This window comes from Triturus cristatus, chromosome 1_2, assembly GCF_964204655.1.
Source record: "Triturus cristatus chromosome 1_2, aTriCri1.1, whole genome shotgun sequence".
Lineage (NCBI taxonomy): Eukaryota > Metazoa > Chordata > Amphibia > Caudata > Salamandridae > Triturus > Triturus cristatus.
Window position 1 is genome coordinate 749,328,153 of NC_140580.1, and position 27,561 is coordinate 749,355,713.

The 27,561-nt window shown below is 44.4% G+C and overlaps 1 protein-coding gene across 1 annotated transcript in view; it reads right to left on the reverse strand.

Annotated features, from left to right (window-relative positions):
• PDPN (podoplanin) overlaps positions 1-23,334 on the reverse strand; it is a 253,936-nt gene extending 230,602 nt beyond the window's left edge. The window contains exon 1 of the mRNA XM_085608687.1: positions 23,023-23,334. Coding sequence (XP_085464813.1) covers positions 23,023-23,086 — 64 coding nt within the window. The 5' untranslated portion in view covers positions 23,087-23,334. The remainder of the gene's footprint in view (positions 1-23,022) is intronic.
• Positions 23,335-27,561: the final 4,227 nt, after the last annotated feature.

Below are 27,561 nucleotides of genomic sequence, written 5' to 3' on the forward strand. Positions count from 1 at the left end.
CTAACATGGGGGAGGCGGGTGCCAATGGCTATCCGCCTATCTTCTCATAGGAACAAGATAAGACATGAGTGTTTGATATCCCTGAGCTCAGCATTTAATAACACATCTTTTAGGAGAGGTTGTTTTTAAATCCTGAGTTGGAGAATAGTACTTTTTAGAGAGTAGCTGTTCTCTTGTCTGACCCTTCTGTGTGCCTGGGCGCGCTTGTGGATTGACTGTCTGGTTTGAGAGTGACAGGGGCTGGGGATCCCCCGGGAGGTTGGCTGAGTCAGCCCTCTGCTGAATGGCGACATTTGCAAGGAGAGTGGAGGGAGGAGATAGCACCTGGGATTGAATAGGGCTGTGCCTGCCTGCCACTCTGCTGGCTCCACCTCCTGCTGGGCGGCTGACGACTCTGCCCCTCGCTCTGAAAAGAATGTAGAGGCCAGGAAAACAAAGTGCTCCAGCAACACCCAGAACTGGATCAGACCGGGCTCAGGACCCACTTGCACAAAGACTTCAAAGACTTTTAGGGGTATAAGTATACGACCCCTGACAACAGATTTTGAGATTCGACCATCGAGAGGAACCTCTGCTGAAAGACGGACCGCTGAAGAACTAAAGGAAGATTGCCGTGCTGTGTGCTCTAAAGGCTGACCTGTTCTGCTGTACAACTGAAGCTGAGGAGGAGAAGGGGTCTTGCTGTGTGCTGACCCTACCCACTTGACCAAACAAGACTTTGCTGTGTGCTGTGTCTTCAACTGAATCTCCAAGGGCCTGAGAAGAGCTGGCCTCCTGTTTCGCAACCCAGGGATAGAAAGGTTGCAAAGAACTCAAGACTCTGCTGTGTCCCCCCTGCGCTGCTGTGTGCCGCAGGGACCGTGGACTGTTCTACCAAGCTTCTCAACATCTGCCTGTGAGGTGGGCTGGCTGCTCTCTGTCTTGCTGGAGAGTGCCGCACCGACCTGGGCCTGACACCGGTTGCCGCCTCAAGAAGATCGACGTGCTCATCGGCACGTGCCTTGCCGCGACCCGGTGGCCTGAAGCAGATCGAGAGTCGTACTTCCCTACTCTATGAAGCCGCACTGTGAGTGGCTGACTCCGGTGACGTCAACGTCGTCACTGGGGGCTCGTCGAGGGAGTTGTGGAATCCTTGCACCGAACAGCCCGAGGAGCGCTTGTACAACGAGTGCAGCGACACCGCCGGAGCAACGTAGCTGCCTAAACACAAAGAGCCTACAAACTGATTCATTCTCAGTGAGTATCGAATCACACCAGAGACTAGAGACTATCGTCTTACGATCCCGACCAACCAAGAAAGCGAATATTGTGTAAACCTGTGATGCTTGATTTCAACTGCGGAAACTAGATAAAGATATATTATTTTTTGATATAACTCACCTGTGTGGTCTACGTTTGTGGTGTGCGGAAGGGGGATCATTGTGGTGTCTACGTGCAAATACCTTACACATTGCCTTGGGGATAAGCCTGTCTGCTCGAGCCAAGCTACCTAGAGGGTGAGCAGGGGTTATCTACCGTGTGTGTCCCTGTACCCTGACTAGAAGCAAGGGTCCCTATTTGGTCTAAGGTGTATACCTCTGCCAACTAGAGACCCCCAGATCTAACAATCCCCAAAAGAATTCGGTAATGTTGCCCCACAGATGTCAAAGCCAATACGTACGAGCACTCCTAGACAGAAAGTAAGGAAAGGTGACTCTCAGATTTCAGGACCATTAGAAGCACAGTTCACACTGCATTTAGGTCCATCCCCTCTTCAGGATGATAGAGGTGAGTAGCAGGGTCCAGGATACAGTGATGATTATCCACATGTTTCATCTGCAACAGCGCATTTGTAACAGAAAAGAGACACAACAGGAACAGTAGTTAGTGAGCGAATGTCTACCCACAGCGAAGAGATGCAAATTATGCTAGATGTAATAATTATGTAGATAGGGCTGTTAGTATGGCGCGATGGCCATTATCCCAAGTAAGAGATGAAGGTTTTAGAAGAACTGAAGATAATCTACCACCTTGGCAGAAAGGAGAAGGAGAGTGTAATAGTTTCACTAGAGATTGCTCAGGATTGGTTATCCGGAAGTGAGGATAGAAGGGATGTAAGAGAAGTAAGGAGAGAATGAAACTGTGATTATCTTTCAGGACAGATTCAGGGAAGTTTTGGGAGGATGGCAAATTGAGTAGAGTTCATACATCGGTGTGTAGATAACATGGGTGAAATTCTTAGATCCCAAAAGGCTAGACACTCCACTTATGACATTATCACTCAAAAAAGACCCCATATCAATCTTGGTCATACAAAGGGTGTAGTGGGAATGTCTAATCACACTAACACTAGCGAAGGAGATCAGGACATGTTCTCTAAAGCTAGGAAACCCTGACCAAGATAGCTTGAGTGGTTGCAGTTTCAGGGAACACATTGTCAGCCAGACCCCAGGATGGGATCTTCTGAAACTATGGGATGATTGACACTACATAATAGACCAGTGCAGCAGATGAATGTGCAATCAGTTTGCGCTGTACTGATCTTTACCCTAACAAAATAGTTGCTGAAGGAGAAAATAGTTGGAACAGTGTTGTACCTCATGTACATAATTTAGCAGGATGGACTGAAGGTTTAGCCCCACAGATGAGTTAATGGCCACGAGAAGGGTCATTTGATCCACGTGATATGGCAAATGCTGAGAATTGCATTCTTTATGGCGAGGGAGTGCCAGACTGGGATTATCTTTACATACAGAAATGTTTGCGCATGTGACAAAAATATATCAGACAGCAGAATCCCCAACCTTCTGCCATTCCCATATATCAGATGCCCTTGATACCCGAGGACCTGGGGCACCTCATTATGTTTCATGGCCACAAACGGCAAAGAGAATCTTAGGCATCTCCTTGACAGCAGAGGATGTAAAGAGTTTGCTTAGCTCTCTTATAGAAGGTGAGACACACACTGTTTATCAGAAGGCAGGAGTGAGAAATGTTGCCCTCACTGAGACTAGATATGATGGATCTCCATTTAACCTAGTTAGGGCAGTAGTTGGGGATGAGCTGAGGAAAATGTATCCTGATTGGCCAGATATTGGGTCCCTCATGGCTCAACCAGTGCAGCCAAATGAGGATCCTGCTCGGTTTCTCAGCAGGATGAAACAAAAATGGACCTAAGAAGTAGGTCAGGGTTGGGACGTAAAAGGAGGAAATGCTGTGCTATTTTAAAACGCAGTGAAGAAAGGATTACCCTTTGATATACAGGATAATCTTGATAATATAGTGGCATTGGAAGCCAAGCCCTGGACAGAAATACAGGCACATATAATCATTTTTTTGTAAAAAGAAACAGGAGAAAGAAGGAAACAAGCAGGAGGTGACAGAGAAAGCAGCAGCCAAGTTAGTGCAGCAAAGGTTGGCTAAGAAAGGAGCAGTTGAAGGAGCTGCAATATCTGTGGGATCAGTCCCAGGGACTACCCAACAACAGTACCCACAACAGCTGGATAAGGGCACAAGGAAGTAGTAGAGGAGGACAAGGAGGAATAGGGAGAGGCAGGATAGGCCTCCACATGGTGGGTGAAGTATGTCATTACTGTCACAGATATAGACATTTTATTAGAGATTGCAGGACTAAGAGATGAGATGAACAAAATGGAAGGACAGGATTTTTACAATCAGTCAGGAAATACAATAGCGCAGCCACAGTCAAACATGCAAATATTATATGTATCGCAGACCCCACCACAAAATATGCAGCAACCAGCAATGCCTCAGGTGCAACAAATGCCGCCACAGCAAAGTTACCAAGCATGGTAACTCTGCCCCAAAGTGGACAGACAAGGAAGTGAGATTGTGAGAGGAGGAAATCCTCTCCAGACGTATTATGTGGGAGGATACATGCAATGAAGGTGCACACAGAGTAGTTCTATGTGTCCAGTATTGTCAGTCATGCACAGGCCAAATGAGGAATCAACTGTAATGGTAGCTATCAAGAACAAGAGGTACACATTCCTCATAGATACAGGAGCAACCCGATCTTGTAATAAAGAGGAAGACCTTACAATTTCTAATAGGTCAATGGACACACAAGGATTCTCTGGAGAAGTAATGAGGGTTCCATTTACTAACCCACTGGAGATGGAAATAGGATGGAGGAACATTGATTGCTGTTTACTGTTTTCTCCAGCTGTCCCAGCTAATCTGTTGGGGGAAGATCTTACAGCCGAATTAAATATGACCATTCATTTCGAGTCTGATGATACTATGACTTGTTCTACCCCTGGAATTTCACCTTCCAGGATCATGACAGTAACAGTAGATGTCTCTACTGGAGATCAAATCAGATATGATATGGAAGCATTTACCACAGTAGTGTATACAAGAGTTACTGGCGTGGCAGGTCCATTTACCCAAAGAATTCATTTTCCTGTGATGGAGCATCGATATTATCTGAAGTCTACCTTTCTAAATTCTCACCTGTTAAAGACCATTATGACAAATATTTCCTGATGAAGACATGTTAACCTGCTAAGTCGAAAAACGCGAAGAATACACACTGCATCGCTAAAGCATGCAAAGTGTTCTAAATGTTGATACGAAAATGTAAACAAAATAAAAGAGATAATATGAGAACTATACATGAACGTATTTATGAGTTGTGAGAAAATTAAACATTGTTAACATACCTAACACTGAGTTAATATTGTAAATAGAAGCGTTAGAGGTAACACAAACCTATGGCGCTCTGATAACCAGTGATCACAAACATGTTTTATGGGCATGTGTAATATTCACTGAGCCAGTTAAAATGGTTAGGAAAATATTGGACAATCAACTGTTTGATGATGATGCTAAGGAAACAGTTGTAGTCTTTCAGGGAGGATGGCATACCATTGAGGGCAGTATTGGAAGTAAGGATGCCCACACCAGGTAGAGCTGTTGATTCAGTTAGGGAAGCAGATTTTTCCCAAGTATCAAACACCTTGTGGACTATGGGTCCTCATGATGTAGGCTATATTCGTACTGCTACTCCATTTAGAATTACCCTGAAGGAAGATGCTATCCTACCTAGAATGAGGCAGTATCTTCTTTCTAAAGAAGCAGATGAGGGCATTGCCCCTACTATAGAAGGGTAGCTAGAGCAAGGAGTAATTTAGCCTGGAGTGTCGTACCTGATTTACCTAGTTAAGAAGTCAAAGGGTAATACTTGGTGTATGCTTCAAGACCTACGCCCCTTGAATGATGTAGTAGTACCAGAATTTCCAATTGTTCCTGACCCCTCCATCATTTTGACAAATATTACTCAGGATGCTAAATATTTATTTCTTAAAGATCTGAAGAATTATACGTGTGGTGGCTGGGTTATGTTGGCACACACAGCACAGTGTTTTATGATCTGTCCTTTATGTGTATCAATGTTCAAAGGGTTCGGTGCTGCTAGGAGGAGGAAGAGCCACCCAGAATTCCTCAACTGGAAAGATTCCAAAAGTAAGAGAAGATTCCCTAAGCACTCAGGCAATCAATGATATTGTTGTTGTGGAATGCCATACCGAATTAGATACACTGGAGTACTCTCCTCAGACTCCACAACGTCAAGCGCTACACGCTAAGCAGTGGGTGCTTATGAGAATTACTGTGTTATCCTACTCTGCACGACAACAATATCATTCATTCCTTGACTATCCCTAACAAAGTCTGCTGTTACTGTACCAGGAAAAGGCGAAACATGTTGACAAAGGCAGAATGGATTAATGGAAGTACAATAAAAACACTTTTTGAAACCGCGACCTCAACTACTGATTGCCTGAATGCTCAGAGAATCTTCTCTTACTATAGATCTGAAGAATGCCTGTATTAGCGTCCCTCTTCATTCAGACAGCCATTATTTAAAAGTGTTCTCCTATCATAGAACTCAGTATTTGTATTCTTGTTTAACTCAAAGGTATTGTTAGTTACCTAGCAATTTAAGCAGAGTGGGGAAAAATTATCTGTCAAACTTTCAATGTGCCAGTACATTATTACAGTATGTCAACTACATACTAGTTTGCAGTCCTACAGAACAGCAGTGTAGGAAAGATACCATATCTCTTCTGGTTACTCTTGCACAGAGAAGATGCAAGTAGAGAGAGACAAAGTTCAGTATTGTCAGGAGGAGGTGCATTATTTAGGACAATTACTGTCAGCTTCTGGCCGACGAGTAACCCCTGAAGAGCAGCATCTATATGTGAAATAACGGAGCCAGAAACTGTTAAAGGAATGCAGACGTTTCTTGGTCTCTGTAATTATGTGAGAAAATGGGTCTTTGATTACAGTACTTTAATAGCACCCTTTTGGGCTTCTATTAAACAAGCAAAAGACAGGAATCAAAAGGTAATGTGGACACCAGAAATGAGGGAGACTTTTTAGAAGTTGAAGACTGACATAACACATGGCCCCGTTTTGGTAGCTCCTGATTATATCAAGGAGTTGTATCTCTTTTGTCATTGCAATGGTCAAGTGATGACTGCTCTCCTTACGCAGAAATATCCTTTAGGACACAAACCCATTGCATATTTAGTGGACAGTTGAATTCAGTGATGGAAGGACATTATCCTTACGAACAAGATCTCGTCACTGCAGCCTCTGCAGTGCACCTATGACGCTCTATGCAGAGCATGCTGTGTTTGGTATCATTCTGAAGGATAAGACTACTCTAACTAAACAGAGAGAGTCAGGATCGAGGGGATATTGTCACTGCCATCTTTTGAGGATTGTGAAGTGTCATACAATAAATCCTGCGACATTCTTTGCTCATCCTATATTAGACTCTGAGTATGATACACATGACTGTGCAACTTACATTCATAATGAATCTAGACAAGCAAAAGAGGATCCTATTCCAGGTAGCATTGTATATTTTGTTGATGGTTCCAATGCTATTGACCAGGATACAGCAGTAAGATACATGGGTGCAGCAGTCGTTACAGCACAGCAGCATGATTCATCAGACACACTCCACATAGTAGAGCAGTTAACACTACCAGCACATCATTCTGCACATGCAGCAGAATTGATAGCTTTGATCGCAGCTCTTAAGCAAGGAGCAGAAAAAGTCATCACAATATATTTGGATTCAGCTTATGTGACTACCACTGTACATTCCAGCATTATGAGATAGAGTAGGAGAGGTTTCTTTAAGTCAGACGGAAGTCCTGTTATGCATAGGAATCTCTTAGAGGCTTTAATAGTGACACTTGCGTTATAACAGGCAGGGGCAGTTGTGAAATGTGCTGCACATAAATATTGACAGGATTTAGAATGACGGGGTAATGAATTAGCAGATTGGGCAGCTAAAAATGCAGCTAGGCACACCCCCTACCTGTGACATCAGGTTCATCACATGTCCATGTTTTGGTGGCCGAGACTGTGTAGCCGCTTGAACCTGAATTTAACCTACCACAGATATTGTCACACCTCATTATGCTGCAACAGCACGTTTACATCTTCAAGAGTTGCAGGAAGCTACTCCACCCCATGAGAAACAGTTATGGGAGGCTAGAGGATGCTCCCTGTCAGGGGATGACCTAATATATAGACAACTATCTACAGGTAAACCAGATATGCCTCAGGCTTTACTTATGATAGCTCTTGATCAGTTACATTTGCCAACTCACATTTCAAGAGATCATTTGTCCATGCAAATACAACAAGACTGGTTTGTTCCTAATTTACATAATATGCTTACCATGTTACCATGTACCTACATAACTGTACTGCCTGACAACAATTCTCTCCCAACCCCACATTGTAAGTGATAAATTCTACCATTCCACGACCACAAGGTCCTTTTAAAGCTCTCCATATTGACTTTGTGGATATGTCAGACAGGTGCAAAATCTTTTGGTATCTTATAGTTGTAGTTTTCCCTTTTTCTCGATGGATTGAGGCAGGACTGTGAGCCCATTATGATCAAAAGTCAGCTGCTACATTTCTGATTCATGAAGTGATTCCATCCTGGGGAATTCCAGAAGGGATAAGATCTCACTACGGCATACTCATTATTAATGCAATCTTCACATATCTTACGACAATGCTAGAGATAAAACATAAATTATCTTCTGCTTATCATCCCCAAAGCAATGGCATCATTGAGCGCCTAAACGACGTGCTGAAGAATAAGATCAGCAAGCTATGCGCCTTGTTGCGTAAGAAGTGGTTGTATTGCTTAACATTGGCACTCTTTTCCCTTAGGAACACACACAGTTCTGATCAACCCCCGACACCCCATCAGACAGTGACATGGAGCCCTATGAATGTACTAATACCTGCCACTAAAAGTAAGATATAGGGAGAAAGTACAACAAACATTTTGAACAATGAAATACATGTTTATTTTTCTGAATTAACCAAAGTTGTAAAGTTCATCTCAAAACAGGTAACCAAAGTGAAGGGGAAGCGTGCCACTGCTGAGGTTGACCTCTCAGTTGTGCACATAGGCGATACTGTTTTTTTCCGGAAATAGAGACAGCCCAGGTTCGATGGGCATTTCACAGTGATAATGGTAACCCCCACTGCCCTCATGGTAGATGCCAGGAAACCTTTGATTCACCTCTCCAATATTCATCTGAACCAAGCATCACACCAAGCATCACACCAAGCATTGTCAACATTGTAAATGGAACAAGAGGGAGGAAGAAGATTGTCATCGTAAAAATACCCCTTCCACCTCAGGACAATTTTTTACATCAACACGACGAACGTCATGTATTTTGTTTTGTTGTTTCTTTTTTGATTCTTAATACTATCTTTTCTCTTGTCGCTCTTCTATAGCAATGTATTTTCTAGCTCTAACATCACACACCTGCGAAAGTCTATTCATGCTAATGCATCGCATAGTATTCATACTAGGCTATTAGATAACATCATGCCAAAACATGTCAGACATAGGTTCAGAAAGTACTAATGAACCATGTTTTGTCTGCTCTGTAATCCTTCATGCCACATGATCAGATAGGCTACATTAAACCAAAGAACTACCCCCAAGCAGAGTCCTATGTCTTCTGCATTGCTACTTGTGTAGGATAAAGGCCCAAATGCAACTAACACATGTTAAAGTAGCACGTTTTCTATGCAATACCTCAAAATATGACTCTTCAGCAGAAGTTCTATACATAGACAGGATATTAAGGATGAGATAGCACGAATGAAGAGAACTGGCCGTCCTACTACTGCAGAGTGGATACACATGGTCTTAGGTGTAGGGTTTTTAGGAGTAACATGCCTTCCCACAGAGAGTAATAGCTATTTAGTAAATCTTTTACCCCCGGTTTGTGTTTGTAGGCCAGGTTTTAGAATTACTGGACGAGTTTATGCCCATGATCAATGGCATTCTGATATTGAGTTTTCCTGCAGGATTATGTCTTTATGGAATGGTACTGATATTAGTCAGGATGCAGTAAAAAGGTATGCACTTCTATGGGGTGATAATGTTGCCTGTTACTCCTGCATAGATAGAAAGTAAGTCCTAAGATAGACAAGAGATTAACTTCTGTTTCAGAGGAAATTGCACCATTAATGTAGCGAGTCATATCAGCTGTAGTACTACAATAGATAACACAGAAATGCAGGGGGCACGTCCAGCCTCATGGATTATTATTGGCAGTGTGGAAGCCACTGTACACTCAGTTACCATCGAACTGGGGAGGCCTTTGCACCTTGGTCACCTTGTACGCCCCTGTATTTTCTAATTCCTGGAATCAACTTGTCAATGCTTCATGAACATCCCAGGAGCTGTCCAATGACTTTGATACATCATCATCGAAGGAAAAGAACTGCAGAGTATTATGGCACTACCATTTGGAATGATATTCCCCCAGAGTACCGGCTGTTTTATGATGCACAGTTGTTTTTTGGAAGCATTCTGCCATGAGGCTAAGGCAACAGCTCGATGGCTACAGATAACTCGATGGGAACTCCTGAAATGCATCAACACTACAATGGATGGATTTATTGCCCTAAAGGAAGACCTGTGTGCTACGAGAATGATGACAATGCGGTGATGTTATGTACTTGACCTTATGACGGCCATGGAAGGAGGGGGTATGTGCCAAAATAGGAACAGCTTGTTGTACTTATGTCCAGGAAAATGATATGGACAATGAAACTTTGGCAGAGGTTATACAAACGTTGTATAGTCTACAGAAGAAAATGGTAGATGAACAAGGTGTCCCAGATAACTGGCTAAATCAAATGTTTTTCTTTATTACTATCCTGGATGCCGGGACTGTTGGGAGCCTTGTTGATAGCCCTTGTGGCATTATTGGTAATATAGTTTGGTATTCAACTGATTTTAGCATTTTGTAGGAGGATTAGTACAAAGGCGGAAGGGATGTTTCCAGTTAGAACACCAACACGAGTAGTAGATGCTCAGGGCAACACATATCACCTAGTGCCAAGTACAGACCAAGGTTGAGAATCAGTAGTTGAAATATCAGCTAGAGGGGGAATGTTATAGAAGGAATGAAATATGTAGAAATTACGCTACAGCAGACACGAGTAGAAAATGATACAAAAATATATGTGGTGAAAGAGAAGTATAGGTCTAAAATCCGTGGTGATGCCAGAGAGTTGAAGAGTTCACATACAGTGCATGATGTGCAAGGTCTTAGTTAAAGGAAAATCTGTGTTTATAAGCTTGAAGGAATTTATGGTCTTAGCACACAGGCACATATTCTGTGTTTTCAGCAAATTGAAAACATTATTAAACAATAGGAGCAGGAGATTAGATTAGGCAAGAGCACACAGGATCTGATAAGAGGTCTTAAGAGCAGAATGATAAAGCACACACACAAATACACATGCATTCAAGAGTAGAGAATTGTTATTTTGTTAAGAATTGTTGAAATTACAATAAAAATGTGTAGAGAATTAGATTAAAGGGACACAGGTGATGATGTTTTTCTGTAACCTACATGTGATTATTAAGTAACTCATTGTTTAATCTTTTGTAACAAACATTGTCTTGCTAAGTATAAAAGTGGCTGTCTGTGAAGCAGCAGATTGAGGCCAGCTGTTTGCATGTGTGAGGATAACTGCTCTCCCTGTAGCAACAGTATAAAGCTGTGTTTGCCTTGCCAAAGAGGAGTCTTGTCTTTTTTCTTTATTTAAGTCTCCCCGCAACAGCTGCACGTGCCCTCTAGAGAAACATGAAACACCAGCCAGCAGGTGCTTCAATGTAGCAAGCCTAATATCTCTTCAGTGCAACGAAAGGGGTCACAAAATGTCAGCTGGCCTAGGTTCAGAAAAATAGCTTGCATTGGCCCTGTTTGCAGGTAATGGTGTTTTCTGCTCTGGCTCTCCATTAATACGGAGTGTTCTCTGATGATTAACTTTAATTTTGGATCTGACCACATACTTCAGTAATGATTTCCAAATCTAGCTCCCTGAGGCAACCATAGGGGTTTATCAGAGCTTTATAAAAATCCCAAATAAAATAAAATCAGTTATTGGGACACAGCTTTCCATCTCTTGTGTGAGGCAGAGCCACTCCTGGAAAGGAGGGGGATTGTGACGGATCTGGCATCTATTTCTGGGCCGGATCATGGATCCGGCCGACCCATTGAAATATACTAATTTTGTCCAAGGTTCATTATCTGGCACCTTGACACAGTTCAGCAGCATCTGCAAGTTGTCTCCATTCGGTTTGGTGCAGCTACCTGCAGGCAGCGAGATGGCTTTCTTATTTTCACTTCTAGCTAGACCCAAGCAAAGGCCTGACTGAAAGGGCCATCAGACCTTCTTTTATTCAAGTATCATCCTGGCTAGAAGCTACCTAGAGCCTAACAATGCAATGGAATGAAACAAAGGCAAAGAACTTATCACTTGACAAGTACTTTAGAGAAATATGACTCGGAGGTATATTTTGACTTTGTCCTGCCCTCCTGACCATGTAAGTAACGTGCATGCACTGTAGGAATGCAAGATTTAACTGTGTGTATGTTGATTGCCCTAATATTGATTTAAACTGCAGCTACTAATTTATTTTTTATTTAGTTTTATAGCACTACTCCTCCCGGTGTAGTTTTACACACAGAGACACAATAGATCATTACACACAGGGGCACAATAAATTAATGAAGTGTGTAAATCAATGTACAGAAAATGTTACTTAATTAGTGTTATATGGAGTAGGAATCAAATATTGTCCATAGTTCTAGACATTATATGCGAAGAGTCAATAGTCGGAAGCACAAAGTCAGGATAGAAAGCGTAGCGCAGTGAACGGGGTTGTCTGTACTAACAAGACTTTATTAATTCCCAGAGGAGCCCTTCTTTGCAATCTTACAGTAACCAAAGATTGAGACAAAAAACCAATAAGGATCTAAATCCACTCCTTACAGTCAGCATGCAGCTCCATAATGCTGGTAACTAGATCACTGTGCTATATTAGAAGGATTATAACTTATGAACTGGAAGTAACAACATTTTCTCAATGTTAAATAAGTAGCCCACTTACTTATCTACACAAACAAAAAGTCTATGATATGCATTTTACACAATGTACTTTGCAGCAGGGACAATAACCCTCTATGCTACATTATGGGTGGTGAAAACTGTGATTGGACAAAAACAGAATACTTTCCCAGAACTGCATTAACCACTGAAGTTTTCTTACTACTATTATAATACCCTCATAATTGCTGGGTTCACAAAGATCTCTGCAACAGGTATCGTGTCCCTGCACCATATTTTAAAATTAAGCTACTTCGTGACCTATTAAGTAAGCCAGAACAGATTTACTGTCACATTTGTCCTTGTTGCTAATTTCTTTGCTGCTGGTTTTCTTTAAAAAACATAAATGTATCCTGTGACTGTCATTCTCTGCTTTTCAAGCTCCGCCCCTTGTGACTCCACCCACTCTCCTCTGCCACACCTTAATCCCCAGAGTATGGGTTCCCGGAGTCATTTTTTTTTCCATTTCCAGCACTGGACAGAACAGTTTAGTCGCGTGTGTGCCCTGTCACAAGGGATGGAAAGTTCAGCACAGACCCCACTGCATTGCTCACAAAGATGGCTGTGTTGTTTTACCAAGGACGTTCAACCACCCTGCTGACTCACTATCAAACAACCCAAGCTGTGTGTTCACTGCTAGTCAACAGCCTTCTTCGAGTCTAACTGACTGCCAGACAAACTCTCTTTCAGACGGGTTTTTATGAACCCAGGGAGTGTCTTCAGCTGAGGGATGGGTGCCAGTGACATCAATATCTCTGCTAACCACCGTGATTAATCAGGACTTGCTTTTCCACCCCGTGGCCATATGTGAAACCCTAGCACAGCAACCACAACCCAAGGATTTTGAAAATGTGGAGCCCCTATGCAACCCTTGCTGTCCAAGTGCCTGCTCCTATATTTCTTCCTTGCTGTTAGCATCGCTCAGCACTGCAGGTTCATGCACCAGCTGCAGATAAATATGTGCTAACAAAAGTAGGAATTCTGGCGAGCTGACTCAGCCTTTCATCATTCTGAGACAACTAAATAAAGTGAGTAAGTAACCTTTGTGTGCGGCAACACTGACATGATTTGGAGAGTGGCCCCTCTACTTGTAACACAAGGGAGACCTGTACTCCCCACCCCCATCATGAACATGGCTCTACCCCTACTATCAAGTACAGAGTTCTGTTGCTTTTATGGCTGATATGTAATATGCAATTATACATACATAGTATACATTTGTTTGGAAAACCACAGTGCATTATACTACATAGGATCAAACAACTGTATTAGTCTCATCGACCAATACAAATACAAATCCACAAATTGCCCACATACAGCTTCCCTAATCAGCCTCTATGACTTAAGGCCACCATCCAGACCCTTAAAGGGACCATCCACAAAATTATTTCACAATAGATCATTCTAGAATATCTATGCTTGGTGATTGTTAGCAATCTACACCAGATGGCTGCTTAAAAGGGCGTCTCGAATGTATAAGAGCTACAGAACCATAAAGTGGTAAACTGGCTATATAATTGTTGGTAACATAACATAACCTGTAGAACAAAAGGCAGCATTAATTGAATTGCCCCTTTTCACTTTTTGGCTGATTATTTCATACATTATTTCCCTGGTGGGCGCCCACACGTCCAGTGGTAACATAGAACGAAACTGGACACCCACATTGTTGTCTGCATTGTAGCAGTGCCAATAAGAGCGAATATTTTATAATAGCAACACTTTATTGCTTTTTGTATATCTAAAAAATTTTACAAAGGAGAAATGTAATCTACATTGAGTCAGAGAGCCCAATAGTATAGCAACTTTACATAGAACATGACATGCTGTGAGTATAGAAGTCCAACCTTATACTTGTGGTCACTTAAGCAAACTGTTGCCTCCATGGGCCCATATCCTCAGTTCGGTCACAATAACCTACACCACTCACCCATTCCGCAATATAACTTGTATCTCAGCCCGGATGTCATGCAATACCACTGTAGCTCCCTAGCAGTGTGTGTCTAGCCCGTGATCACTCCCCGCCTTCAAAAATGCACACAAGGTGGGGGGGGGGGGGGGGGCATCTTGGGTATAAATGTTGGCGAGCATGTCAGTGCCCTTTAAATTGTGCTCTTCATCTGTGTCCCATAAATTCGAATTATTGAACAAGTACAGACCATGTGGAAGAACCCGCCCACCTCCAAATGACGCCTCTGAAATGTCGGAAATATTAGCACCATTATGGAATGCTGATGTTGGCTCAGCGAATCAGAATGCTGGCACTTACCACTGCTGTTTGTCGCCATTCTAAGTTCACTTGGAGTGTGAAGCTGACGGGGGGAGCAGCTGTTGACGCCGTGAGCCGACGGGGTGCGTAAAAAGCATTCCAGACCAGGGGCGTAGGAGACACTAAAATTCTGGGGGGGACAGGGACAACCTTGTGCACTTTCCAGTGACCCTATACAAATCACCGCCTGTTAAACAAATACAATTGCATACTTTCGAAGTGAAATATTGAGAAAAGCAGGCATGTAGTCACAGTTTGCATGTATGCTTTATTGTTATTTACATTCATATAGTAATGAGACCAAATGTTTGAAAAAAACATATATATGAATCTTGCATCTTAATGCACAAAGCAAACAAAGGCCGCTGACTTAGGGTGGGGGCGTCGTGTTTGCAAGTGCATTAGAGTTTGAAAAGTACCTGCTGCTGCATTCCTGGTCTCCAGCAATTTTCAGGCAACAATAAAAATGTGAAGATAACTTTGGTGATTAATGTTCTTTTTTTGAGAGAGATCGAAGGCTTGTCTAGTGAAAGTTTTAATTCAATAGGTCAGTGAGTTACTGCTTTTGTCTGAGATATTCTTTTGGTATTTGAAGTTTATAAGTTAAAATCCTAACATTGAACAGTGAGCTATTAACCGTCATCAAAGAGCTGCATAAAAACTTCACTGTATAGATTAGAACGTTATGATTTTTCCCCAGTCTTTCCCTATCCTAATGTTGGAAAATGGGTTCATTAGGATAGAAATCAATTCTGATTATTGAAGAGAACCCCCCAACCATGGTGTTATGTTTTACATTCTGAGTTTGTGTTTCTCTAGTGTTGCAAAGCCGCCCTGGGCACTCCCCAACTTTTTGCTGACTGGTACTGGTGGTACCTGACTGACTGACCCAGGCCTCTGCCTAAACAGCCAGTGCTATTCTGAAAGAGGCACTTAAAAATACAGTGAAAACACCTACATACACTAGGGTGCACTATTGTGAGAAGTTGGCCTGGCATATGCTGGTCACTAGTTATAGTGGCCACCTTGCACCAGTCCAATTCGACTCTTGGTAGATAGGTTTAAAGACAACCTTTTAAAGAAAGCTATCCTAGTGGTAGCTGTGGAGAGCAGCCTTCAGGCTAAGTCTCTGAGGAATGTAAAGCAGCTTGTTTTACCTTATAATCTCTTGAATTACCAAATGAAAAGACACCACACAGGTATATATATCAAATATATATGTATTTATTTCTAAATATACTCTACTAATCTCTTTATGAGATTAGAGCCAGGTAAACATTCAAAAGATCAACAGTTCTCAATAAATTAAGCACAAATATGGCTGTAGCCCTAGGGGCGTACCAGACCATATACTAAAAAAATGGTATAACAAACTCGACTTGCAAAATGAAGAGGCCTGGGGCCTTGGGAATCGCTGGGGCTTCACTTCTGCAGTGTTAGCAGGTAAGTAATCAGCCCACAGGAGACGCGTGCAGTGTCTAAACACACACGTGGGTTTTCAATATGTTTCAATGGCAAATGTCGCGGTTTGTATTTTACAGTTTATGGGCACTTCGCAAAAGTCAACAAGCAAGCAACTTACAGGGTAAGTATTTCGAGGGCAAACACACACTTGGGCACCGGAGTGCACGAGTTACCTCACCCAGGGAAGCCGAGTGCATAGGTGTCCTTTGGTGTCGGGTCGCGATGCTGATTTCAATGGAGATCACTGAAGACTTGCTGCTTGTGACGACTGGAGAGGTGTCCGCTGGAATCCGAAGATGGATTGGAGTTGCAGAAGACCTAGAAATTGAGGGGACAGAGTTCAAAGTCACTTGCCAGTGACCGGTGGCCAGCAAGATGGATGACCACAGCTGTCGCGTCTCTTCAGGTCGATGATGGTGTTTTGTCTCTTCACTCACGAGGTCCAGGAGAGATCGACGATGAACAGCAGCTGGATTCGGAAGTTCCCACAACGTCTGCAGCTGATGACGGTGTCGGCACCCGGATTGGAGCCAACAAGTGTTGGCAACTGCAAGTCTTGTGTGGAGTGAAGATTGGCAATGGTGCAGACCAGCAAGGTCTGATGGACTTACCCAGCAAGGGTAAGTGAGGGCAGGCCCAGAGCAACCAGGCGAGCCCTTGAAGTCGATGTGGAAGTCTTCAGGTAAGTTACTAGCCAACGGGCAAGCAACCGCGAAGACGCCTTTGAAGGAAAAGTTTAACAACAGCCCACGGTCACTCGGGATGAGGTAGGCCGCTGATTTTTGGTACTAGACCTGCTAGGGACTTGGACAACAAATGGTCCAAAGCACAACTTCGTTGGATGTAGATTAGGGCTTGCACTCGAAATCAGTGCACGGTTCCCTGGTATTGCTGTTCCTCGTCACTCGTGGGGTCCAGATGCCACAGCTTCGCTGGGGACTCAAAATGGCAGTCGAGAGGTCAGGAAATCTGCTTCAGGGGACGCAGGGACTTCGGGCTCCAGCGGGAGTGGTAAAGTTTGCAACCGTTGTCGAAGAGTTTTGGTGCCTGCCAAGCAGGGGAGTCACTCCTTGACTCCAAGGGAGATTCTTCAGTCTTCCAGAGATAGTGGAACGTCGAAGGGCCAGGATTCTTTTTTGTAGAGCGTCGTCCAGGTGTAATCTAAGTTGCATTGGCAAGCTTTGGTATCTTATAGTGAAAAGATGGGAGGGACTAGCTCTATGACCACTCCTCTAGGAGGGTCAGGGTAGTGGGTGGTTACACCCACTTCTCTTTGTCCAGTTTTGCGCCAGAGCAGGGGCAGGTAGCCCCTGAACCGGTTTGAGCTGGCATATGCACAGAGGAGCCTACTGCTCCCCCAGTGCAGGACTTCAAAGCACTCTAAGAGTGCACCCACCCAGCTCCAATACACTAAATCCTGTCTGGGAGGTGGGGCCACCTCCCTGTGACAGGAAACCCTTTGTTGGGCTCCCTCCACTGCGAGTTTCGGTCAGCAGCAGGAGGGCAGCCCGGTGTCTGTGCTGGTGGCATCCATTTTGTGATGCCAGGGCTCTAGAAGATTTCTACCGTGTAGTACAGTGGGTACATGTCGTCCCCTCTAGAAGGGTGGGATCCTACTCCCACACAAGTTTCTGGTGTGGGGGTAGGATTCCAAGTTGTTTGACACCAAACACGACATGTTTTGATGCAGTCATTCCAAAGTTAGCATTTACCGCGAGGTTATAATGCACTTAAGAGTATATGGTTTAACCGCATCCACAAACAGCAGCAGATAATAGACTCTGCCAGCTGCAGAGGGGTCCTGCTCAGGCAGAAGCACCCCCTCACATAGTTAACCAAGCACCCTGCCCTTGGGATTGATAGGGCCTACCATAGGGGTGACTGATAGGTTTATATGTGTGTGTATGGTGAGATATAGGAACCTATACCTCAGTGAGGAGTGCTAACACTACCTCACACAGGCTGCAGTCGCAGGCCTGTGGTGTCAGATTGTGAATGCTTCCCAGGGGTGGCATAATACATGCTGCAGCCCCTGGTAGGCCTGTGAAGTACCAATGCCCTAGGTACCTAAGGTACCATATACTAGGGGCTCATAAGGTACCACAGTATCCAATCACTAGTGCATCTAATATGCACACCAATCATTTAAGGGAGTAAGCAGATAGGCTGGGGTCCTGGATAGCAGGATCCCAGCCAGACTAGCCAAAAGCCATTCAAACACCAGGAAAAAAGTGGGGGCAACCATATAGTCAGATTCCACCTTCCTACAACTATGGGTTAGGGTACCCCTATGATTGGCATGACCTCTCCTATAAGGCCCTAGTACATAAAAGGGCAGGGGGATTAGAACTACTTTTAAGTCCCTAGAATATAATAAGGCATGGCAGTTTAGAGGCCAGCAGCCCTTTCTGCGCTTGCATGTGTGCACTGCTGAAGCCTGAGGTCAGTTTAAAAGTAGCCCTGTGTTATAGGGCTGCTTTTAAAATGCAAATTGTGCCCAAACTCGACTTTTGGGTTTGGGGAACTTACAAATTGATCAACTACAATGTTGGGGCAAAATTAAGTGGAAAAATGTTTTCCACTTAACTATGGCTGTATCATATTTGCCACATAATACATCATCTGCTGCATAATCTAACGATTTCCTCCAAAACAATTTTGTAGCTCAAACGGATCCCAAATTACTAAAAGAAATGTGACTTGTGTTGCTGTGAAGTTTAGGGCCCTTTGCAAAGGTTAGGGAAGAAAACAATTCCTAAGAAAACAATTGGTCCCAGACACTCCTAATGACACTCAAATTAATACCTGTAGGAGAGTGTAGTATGCAATCAATTCATACAACCAAAAATGTATAATGTAAAGGAACATTCAACAGGGAAATCTCATAGATAAGAGGCCAACCAAAGTCAATTAAATTGCAAACATCCATTTATTTCCCGCTGAATCATATTCATAAAATGCAAACTTAGGGGCTGACTACGATGGCAGGCGGACTTCAGTACCACCGCCATCGAATCGGGGAATGGGACCGCTGGCCTTCAAGGTGGAGGCCCCACGATAGGCATTACAATGCGACTGCCACTACGGTGTTCTCAGTGCCTATCTTTTACATTGCAGCAGGTGCTGCTGGCTGCACCATCCGCCGCAAAGTAAAAAAAAAGGAACATGTTAAATATATCGGTGCCTGTCACATGGTGTAGTGATATGTTGTGGGGCATCATAGATGCCCCCCAGGACCCATGTCTGAGGGCCAGGGGTAAAGGGGCCTGCTACGGGCTCCCAATGTCCCTTTCGCCAGCATTTCCATGGCAGGTGAACCGCCATTGATAAGCTGGCGGGTAAGGGACATCGTAATCCCTGCTGCGGTGCATGGTAGGCACCACCAGCATTGTAGGATCCACGAGCCCCTCCACCACACCGGCGGACTCAAGAAGCCCGTCGGGTGCGTGGTGGTTGGTCTTTCCGACCGCCAGGTAACCACCCGCCATTGTAATATGGCGGGCTGTGATGCAGTCACCAATGGCGGTGGGACCGCCACCGACGGGGTGACGTGGCGGTCCCACTGCCATTATAATCACCCCCTAAGTTTGGTGTGCATGCAAATCCTACATTGCCAACCCCTGGCAAGTTGCACTGCTAGTGCTGGAAAAAGGCCAATGGAGGTACCAATGGGTGAGGTGGACTGGCCTCAAGGGTCTTGTGACCTCAGTGACAGATTCACTGTCGATCTAGGATGTGCTTCTTCATATGCCTGCCCGTAAGACTGGAAGTGAACTGCAGTATGGATTGTGGTGGCCAGGTCCACCTGCGGGTGCTAAGACACCTGGGCTTCTAAGGTCTATCGGGCCTTCTAAGGTGTAGCATCGGAATAAGCTCTGTCAGGAATGTGGTATGGTGAACTGGTCATGAAGGTCTGAACATGGTTCTCCAGTTCCAAATTCAGCAGCTCTGGCCAGAGTGCCACATCCTCTCCCACTGTGAACACCATACTGCCCCACTGAGAGAAACTCGCACTGCCTTCAGCACAACTCAATTGTGCTGCGACTAAATTCAAATTATGCACTAGACAACAGTAAAATGCTGCCTGAAAAAAAATGAATAACACCCTGGAAAAAGCAAACACTCATAGGGAATGCAAGAATAAGCAAAGCATGTGAACTGTAATCAGAAAAAAACATGGTTACCTTAACGGTTTTAAACTCATTATTCAGAAATCAGTAAGTGATTTTGCCTGAAAAGTTCAAGACATGGCTACAGGACCAGGAAGGGACCCCTTTCAATGTCCATTGCTTATATCCTTTCAAAATGTATGCAGTTTGGTTTAAAAAAGACCACATCCCCAAACACAGAGCCGCATTTTATAAGCTAAAATAATTAAAAAGTTGAAAACGATCATATTAAACGTTTCCACTCTACCCATCAACCAGGTATTGCAGTCCCTTTAGGAATGGCGCACTTACCCACCCTGGGAAAACAATGTTCTTCAAAGAAAGAAGATAAAAAGAAAGTAGCGCTTTCACTGGCAAACTCTGTAAAGTGGCGCTAATGTGTGTGGGTGTAAATAACAGTCTGGCCTGTCTGCTGTCCACTCTGTATTGCTTTATTTAGGTATTTAACTATTTTTTCTCTCCATTCTGAGGTTTTTCTTTTCAATAGAAAACGGTCAGAAAATGAGGACATTTACAGCCAAAGTGTTCAGCCTTTTTTGGATCAATTTCACAGGGGAACAAATAAAGAAAAGGAGAGGCAAGAGAGAGTACCTTAAGAGCTGCCTCTTGAAATAAGCACGTAAGCAGGAGCGAGACAGAGACAGAAAGAGATGGAGGAATAAAGAGAGGAGGGCAGCCGCCAGAGGCAGATCAGGAGTAGTGGACACGGTCCTTGCCATGAAGGAAAAGAGACAGCGTTTATTTTTTCTCCGTTCTCTGCCCTTCCCAGAACGGCTGAGCCTTCCTGCAGCATAACAAAAGGCAGAGGGCGGGTGGCCTGTGACTCCAGGCAGGTCAAGTGCAGGGCCATTAGGTAGCGCTTTCGCGTGCTAATGGCCCTGCGATAACAGAAGGGAGAGGGGAAATTCCTTTGTCCCCTCGTCCCCCCCACCCTTGTCCCCCGTGTCCCCCCACTCCAAAATCTGGGGGGGATATATCCCCGCGTCCCCCACACTTCCTACGCCCATGTTCCAGACCAACAACCGGGAAGGCCCATTGCTTTCTTTGGCCTGTCTGCACCCACCAATGCTGCTTATTTTTATCTGCCTCCTAAATGGGAATACCAAACTCACTTAATTAAACCATGCAACCATGCAAGCAGTTGCACAGCCCTTTGGGGGCGTTAGAGGGGCTGGCCAGGAAACAGATTGACCTGAAAGTGTCTAACAGACTGACAGAAGGTGGACTCGGGAATAGCTGGAGGCCCTGGTAGGAGTAAACTGCTCAGAAGAGAGGGGTCTCCCAGCCTCCGAGTCTCGGATATGCAGGAAGAAAGGGCATAAACTGGGCAGCATTGGTGAAGGTGTTGATCAGTAGTGGGCTGGGGTAGCAGGCGCTGAGCCCCCTACTACGCTCCTTACTATCCCTGGTCTCAGGGGTCATGACAATTTTGACAGGACGAGAAAAAACATAGAGCAATTCACACCTACTAACGCCCCCCCCCCACCCCCACCCCGCTCCGCTGCACCTCGGTGGCTGTTCATCGCTTAGGGTGTGCGAAGGAGCCACCCCTGTGACGTCATGGAGGAGGCCAGTGGGTGCGTGATGTCACTTATTGTAACCCTGGGTTAAAGTGACCATCACGCTCAGGTTACCCTCTGAGTACATGGCATTTTAAATCGGATTATACACGGGGACCATGCACATGAAAAGCGCCATACATTTTTTCAGTTTCCCTGAATTTTCCTCACTCATTCTGAATCATTAAAAAGGAAGGGGCAGATTTACAAGGCCCGTGCGCCACTTTTGCGTCATTTTTCCCATGTAAAAATGACGCAAAAGTGGCGCAATGGCCTTGTAAATAAGCCCCGAAATATTTACCACGACCACGTTCACTAGTAGTCATTGCTAGAGGCGAGAGATAACATGCCCTCTGTATATTCCATCCTCCCCGGGGGTTTTTATTGGCTGTTCTAGCCGCCTGAAAACACTGCCAAGAATTATTCCTGTGAGAACGGGCAGTATTACCGGTAATGCTGTAACGCAGGCACAATAATACCGGCAATGCTGTAATGCGGGCACAAAATTACCGGCAATGCTGTCGCGCGGACAAAATATTACCGGCAATGCTGTAATACGGGCATAGTATTACCGACAATCTTGTAATGCTGGCACAGTATTAACGGCAAACTTGTAATGCGGGCACAGTTTTACCGGAATGCTGAAATGCGGCAGAGCTTAAAATGCCGGCAACAGTTACCAAACATTTTTACTACTCCGTCGGGTTCCAAAATGCCTTTCCTTGTTTCTCTGTAACATAAGATGGAAACAGCTGCATGTGAGCAAAACGTGCTCCAATACAAACTACTCCCAATACGCCCTGCATGTTAAAACGTTTCAAGACACGTGACGCCGTATTCTCAAAAACTTTATAAATGATCAGCGTTGTTCTGAAATCCCCGTTCTTTCATACAGCCATGCAGAAGATTCAGCCCTAAAAACCACATACTGCGCAGGAAAGTGCTCACACAGAAAGTACTGTTCTGTCTCGGTGTGTACACAAGGGCTCGCAGAATCAGACCCACTTTTCATTTCTTCACTGCAACTTTAACACCGTCATTTTTACAAATGTGATATAACCAACTGTCACAAATCAAACCGAATTCCGCTTACCTGCACTCCCAGCAATGCAGAGCCCGCCGATGACAAGTAAAACCAGTAAATGAAATGTAAACATGTTGTTTCCCTTCTCAGTTCCGATATTCCGACGAAGCCAAAAAAACTCCTCTTCGTATTCAAGACGCAAGCGCCCTCCAAGAATGCCTTCAATTACAGCCGCTCAGACCGTGGCAACCGAAGGAATGAAATCAGCATTTTTGGTGGAATGAAAAGAAGGTGGGAGGGAGCTGGGGGAGGAAGGGGGGCTAAGGTGGTCCCAGGGAGAAGCCCAGCCCACCCCCGACTTTCGCTATGGTCAGCAGCACTGAAAATATGACCTCATCACAGGTTTAAAGTTACAGGAGTGCAGCTGCCAGGGAGTTTGGATGATGTGCAACAGTTATATATAACCGCCGGGAAATGTTTAGGGGTCTCTTTCCTTTTTCAATATCCCCATGACGCCATCGAACCCCGTAAAACATGTCCCAGTGATGAAACATGGTCATAGCGTTTATCACAAAGAACTGAGAAATGAAATATACCCCAACGTGGAGTCTTCGAATATTGTAGCTATTAACAAACTCACCCTGGGATGGTCTGAACCACACTTGACCCCGACTACTAAAAAAAAAAATCTAGTTTTTACTGTAATCTTCTGCAAATCAATTGCATGCTAAACCGATATCTTTCAAATGATGAAGTGCAGCAGTTTTTGTCATAGCACAGTCTGTTAGCAGTTGGGTTTTCTAGAGCGATCTTCTATCAGGAGGCACCTTGGCACTAACAATTGAGAATAAATAAGGAGAAAGCAGTCTAATCTATTATGAAGGGGAGAGACAGGTTTTTAAAGCTTCGTTAAGTAGCACATGGTCTTAAACCAAATTCTCCATTTGAGGAAAGGGACAACTGGTGAAGTGGGCATGGATGGGGCGGGAGCCAAAACTTGGGTCGAGGGCCCGGCTATCCCCATCCCCTATTTTTAGCTGTTAGAGAAATGAAGCCCCCCCCCCCCCCCTCCACCCAGAAGTGACCGTTGGGAAGGTGTGGAAAGAAGCATGTGAAATTTAAACGCATGCCATAGGGCGCAAAAAGTCAGTGGGAGGGAACATCTATTAGAAGGAGCCTATGGGGTCGCTGAGTGACCCATTCACCCGCACCAGAAAATGGGGGAAACCAAGTTACATATGTCGCAGGCATTCAATGTAACAGCACAGTGGGAAGTGGAGAGAGTAGTTAGTGGTAATGATGAAGGTTATCCCTCCCCACAAAAAACAAGGCCAACGTTCCAAGAATGACCAACGTGTAAATTGTCTCTACAGGTGAACGTTAGATGCAGGACTACAGGGGAAACTAACAGTTCTATAGGGGGTGGCTGCTGCATGGTCACAGCACTTGCAGCTCAAAAGTGATTTAGGCTTTGCCGGATGGAGTATGTCCTGTCACCAAAGCAGAAGTAATTTACTTTACTCCGCCCACCAAATGTAATGATTCCACCAGCCCAGCGGACATCTCTTGCATTTCCATGTACGCCATTATGACTGTTCTCGTAAATGCATTGAAGGTTTGATGGACGGCTCCATCCACATGATGAAGCCGCACAACGAACTGAGATTACAGCACACATAAAAATAATCTTACATGGAGAAGAGAAAGAAATGGAATATACCCTTTCCGTGCACGGAGATAGAAAAAGCAGGCACCTACCACTGTATTAATCTGAGAACAAAGGTGCCTATTGCGAGTAATCCCTTAAAAGTACTCTGTCAAATTCAGTCCAAAATCAACAATACTGAATGTAAATTCTGGATGTATCCACAGGAATTACAAGTTTTTTTTATGTGTGTTGTGGGATCGTTAATTTTGTGCCAGATAATCGTTCCAATATTTGCAGATTATTGATCTGGTCTGGAGTTAGTGGAGATGTTAAAATATAGATCCCTTCTTTTTGCATGTGTAAATATCGCACCTTTTAATACTGGACCTGATATTACCATGACTGTTGTTTTCACATATGCCCAAATAATTCCTAACACCAACTTCCTGTCACATGGTTAGATTTGGCCTTCCTTACATGACTATCGATACAGAGTTGGAGGTCAGCAGCTATTTTAATAGCATTTCAGTCAGAAAAGGATACTGAAGAGGATCTACCTCCACTCACACTTCATTTTTGGCCATCCAACAGAAAATTTATTTGGATTACATTGCCATGACCTCTGGAACATTATTAAAACTTAAAAATTTTCACCTGGAACGTGACGTTTTTTTAAATCTTAGGAAGTAGTAATGAAGAACCCTATTTCATGGAGAATTAAATGGCGACAACTAGTGGCTAAGTATGTGCTGCGCTCTGGCAAGCCGTAACTGATAACATTAACCTGACTACCTTGGATGACCTGCCTGGAGGAGCTGAAGCTGGTAGAGACACTGATCCTAGAAAGTGTGATAAGAAATTTGTACATATTAAACAAAACGTAAAGCAAGAAACACTAAGTGCCTGATTATGAGTTTGGCCGTGCGACTTAGGGTCTGACCACCAAACCTGTGGCCGGGCCACCTGCCAGATTACGAGTGTTTCTTGAGTCTGGCCAGCTTTTATTAACGTTCCCATGGAGTGCCTCAGAAAATGGGCACCGCAATGGACTGTAAAGTCCATGCTGAGCTGGAACTGGGGTGCATGCAGACCTCGGGGCACATGCTGTGCTACCTGTGTGCAACCACATGGTGTGAGGCGCCAGGGGGGCCTTTGGGGCCCCACTTTGTTTCCTCTCTGCCACGGTTTTCATGGAGGAGGAACTGCCATGAAAAGCGTGGTGGAGAGGAGCTTGTAATATGCTTGTCAGGACTGCTGTGTATTACTGCATCTACACCGCCACATCACTTTCAGGGAATGGCAGTTCCCTGGTGGTTGAGGTGGGGTAATGGCGGTCTGACCACCCCAATTGTAAAAGGGTGCCAGTAGACTGCCACCGCTGCGCTCCAGACTCGTAAATAAGCCCTAATTGTGTGCTATATATTTCATGTGTTAAATATCTGTTTGTATTAGGATGTAAGTAGGCTGCTTAACCTTGTACTTTAGTATTTACTTTTCAAGAATACTTGTATTTTATATTTCAAGAATACTTGTCAGAAATGTAGCCCATTTATCTGAATGTATTTGTCATATCTAAATTGATTTAGATTGTAATTTAATACTAACGACTGAGGGCACAATTAAGATGCGGTTAGGAAAGCATTCCCACCTAGGACCCGATTACGATTCAGTTAGGAAGGCCTCATAACGGCATTTGCTCCTTCCGAATCGGATCAGGAATGTGTCTACCTGACCGAGGGCCAGATTACAATGCGGTTAGGAACATCGGCTCCCATAGAAGTCAATGGGAGTCCAACCAAATCGTATCAGGAAGCACCCAAATGCATCATACTCGGTCGGTCGGACTCTCCTGATCCGAGTTCGTCGGAAACCATTTCCAAACCGATTAGATCAGATGATTTCCTAACTGCATCGTAATCGGACCCTTAATATACTAATAAATGTATCATTCATCTCATGTGCATATGCTGATGTTGACGGCAAAGAAGATACATTTAGTAGCACAACAGTGCCTGAACGTCATCCTAAAATGGAGAGCTGAACAAAGAGTATTATAGAACAAAATGGCAGCCTTCGAAAGATCATAAGCCACTGCCACAACTGAAGCTTCATAAGTGCCTACAGCCACTACAGAAGGTGTAGGCTTACGCAAGCCATAACTAATAACATTAACCTTACTACCTTGGATGGAATGCCTGGAAGAGTTAAGGCTTGTAGAGACACATATCCTAGTGAGTGTGATTTTAAATTTGTACAAATTGAACAAAACTTAAAGCAAGACACTCTAAGGGCTTGATTACGAGTTTGGTGGTGCGGCGCTGGGTCCGTCGCACCACCGCACCGATAAACCCGTAGTCGGGCCACTCGACAGATTGCGCGGGTTTCTTGTGTCTGGCAGGCTTTTTTTGTAGTTCCCATGGCCGTGCCTCAAAAATTGAACACCTCAATGGGAGCACCAAAAACAGTTCCTGCATGGCATGGACTGTAAAGTCCATGCCGTGCAGGAACCTCCGGTGCATGCCCACCTGTGTGCAGCCACATGGCGTGAGGTACCAGGGGGCCCTGTAGAACACCCTTTGTTTAATCTCCGCTACAGTTTACATGGAGGTGGAACCGCTTTGAAATCCGTGGTGGAGAGGAAACCTGTAATATGCTTGTCAGGACTGCGACGGTTCCGCCAAGCATATTACTGCCTCTTTCCCCTGCACACCACCGCCAGGGAATGGTGGATCCCTAGCGGCTGCGATGGGGCAATGACCGCACAACTGCCCTCATTTTGTTTTCAAATTGTAATAGGCTGGTTGGGAGACAGCCACCATCACGCCTCGCTCGTCTGGCGGTCCGTAGAGTGACAAACTTGTAATCAACCTTCAAGTGTGTGCTATATGTATCATGTGTTAACTATCTGTGTGTATTAGGATGTAAATAGGCTGTTTACCCCTTTTCTTTTAGTATTTATT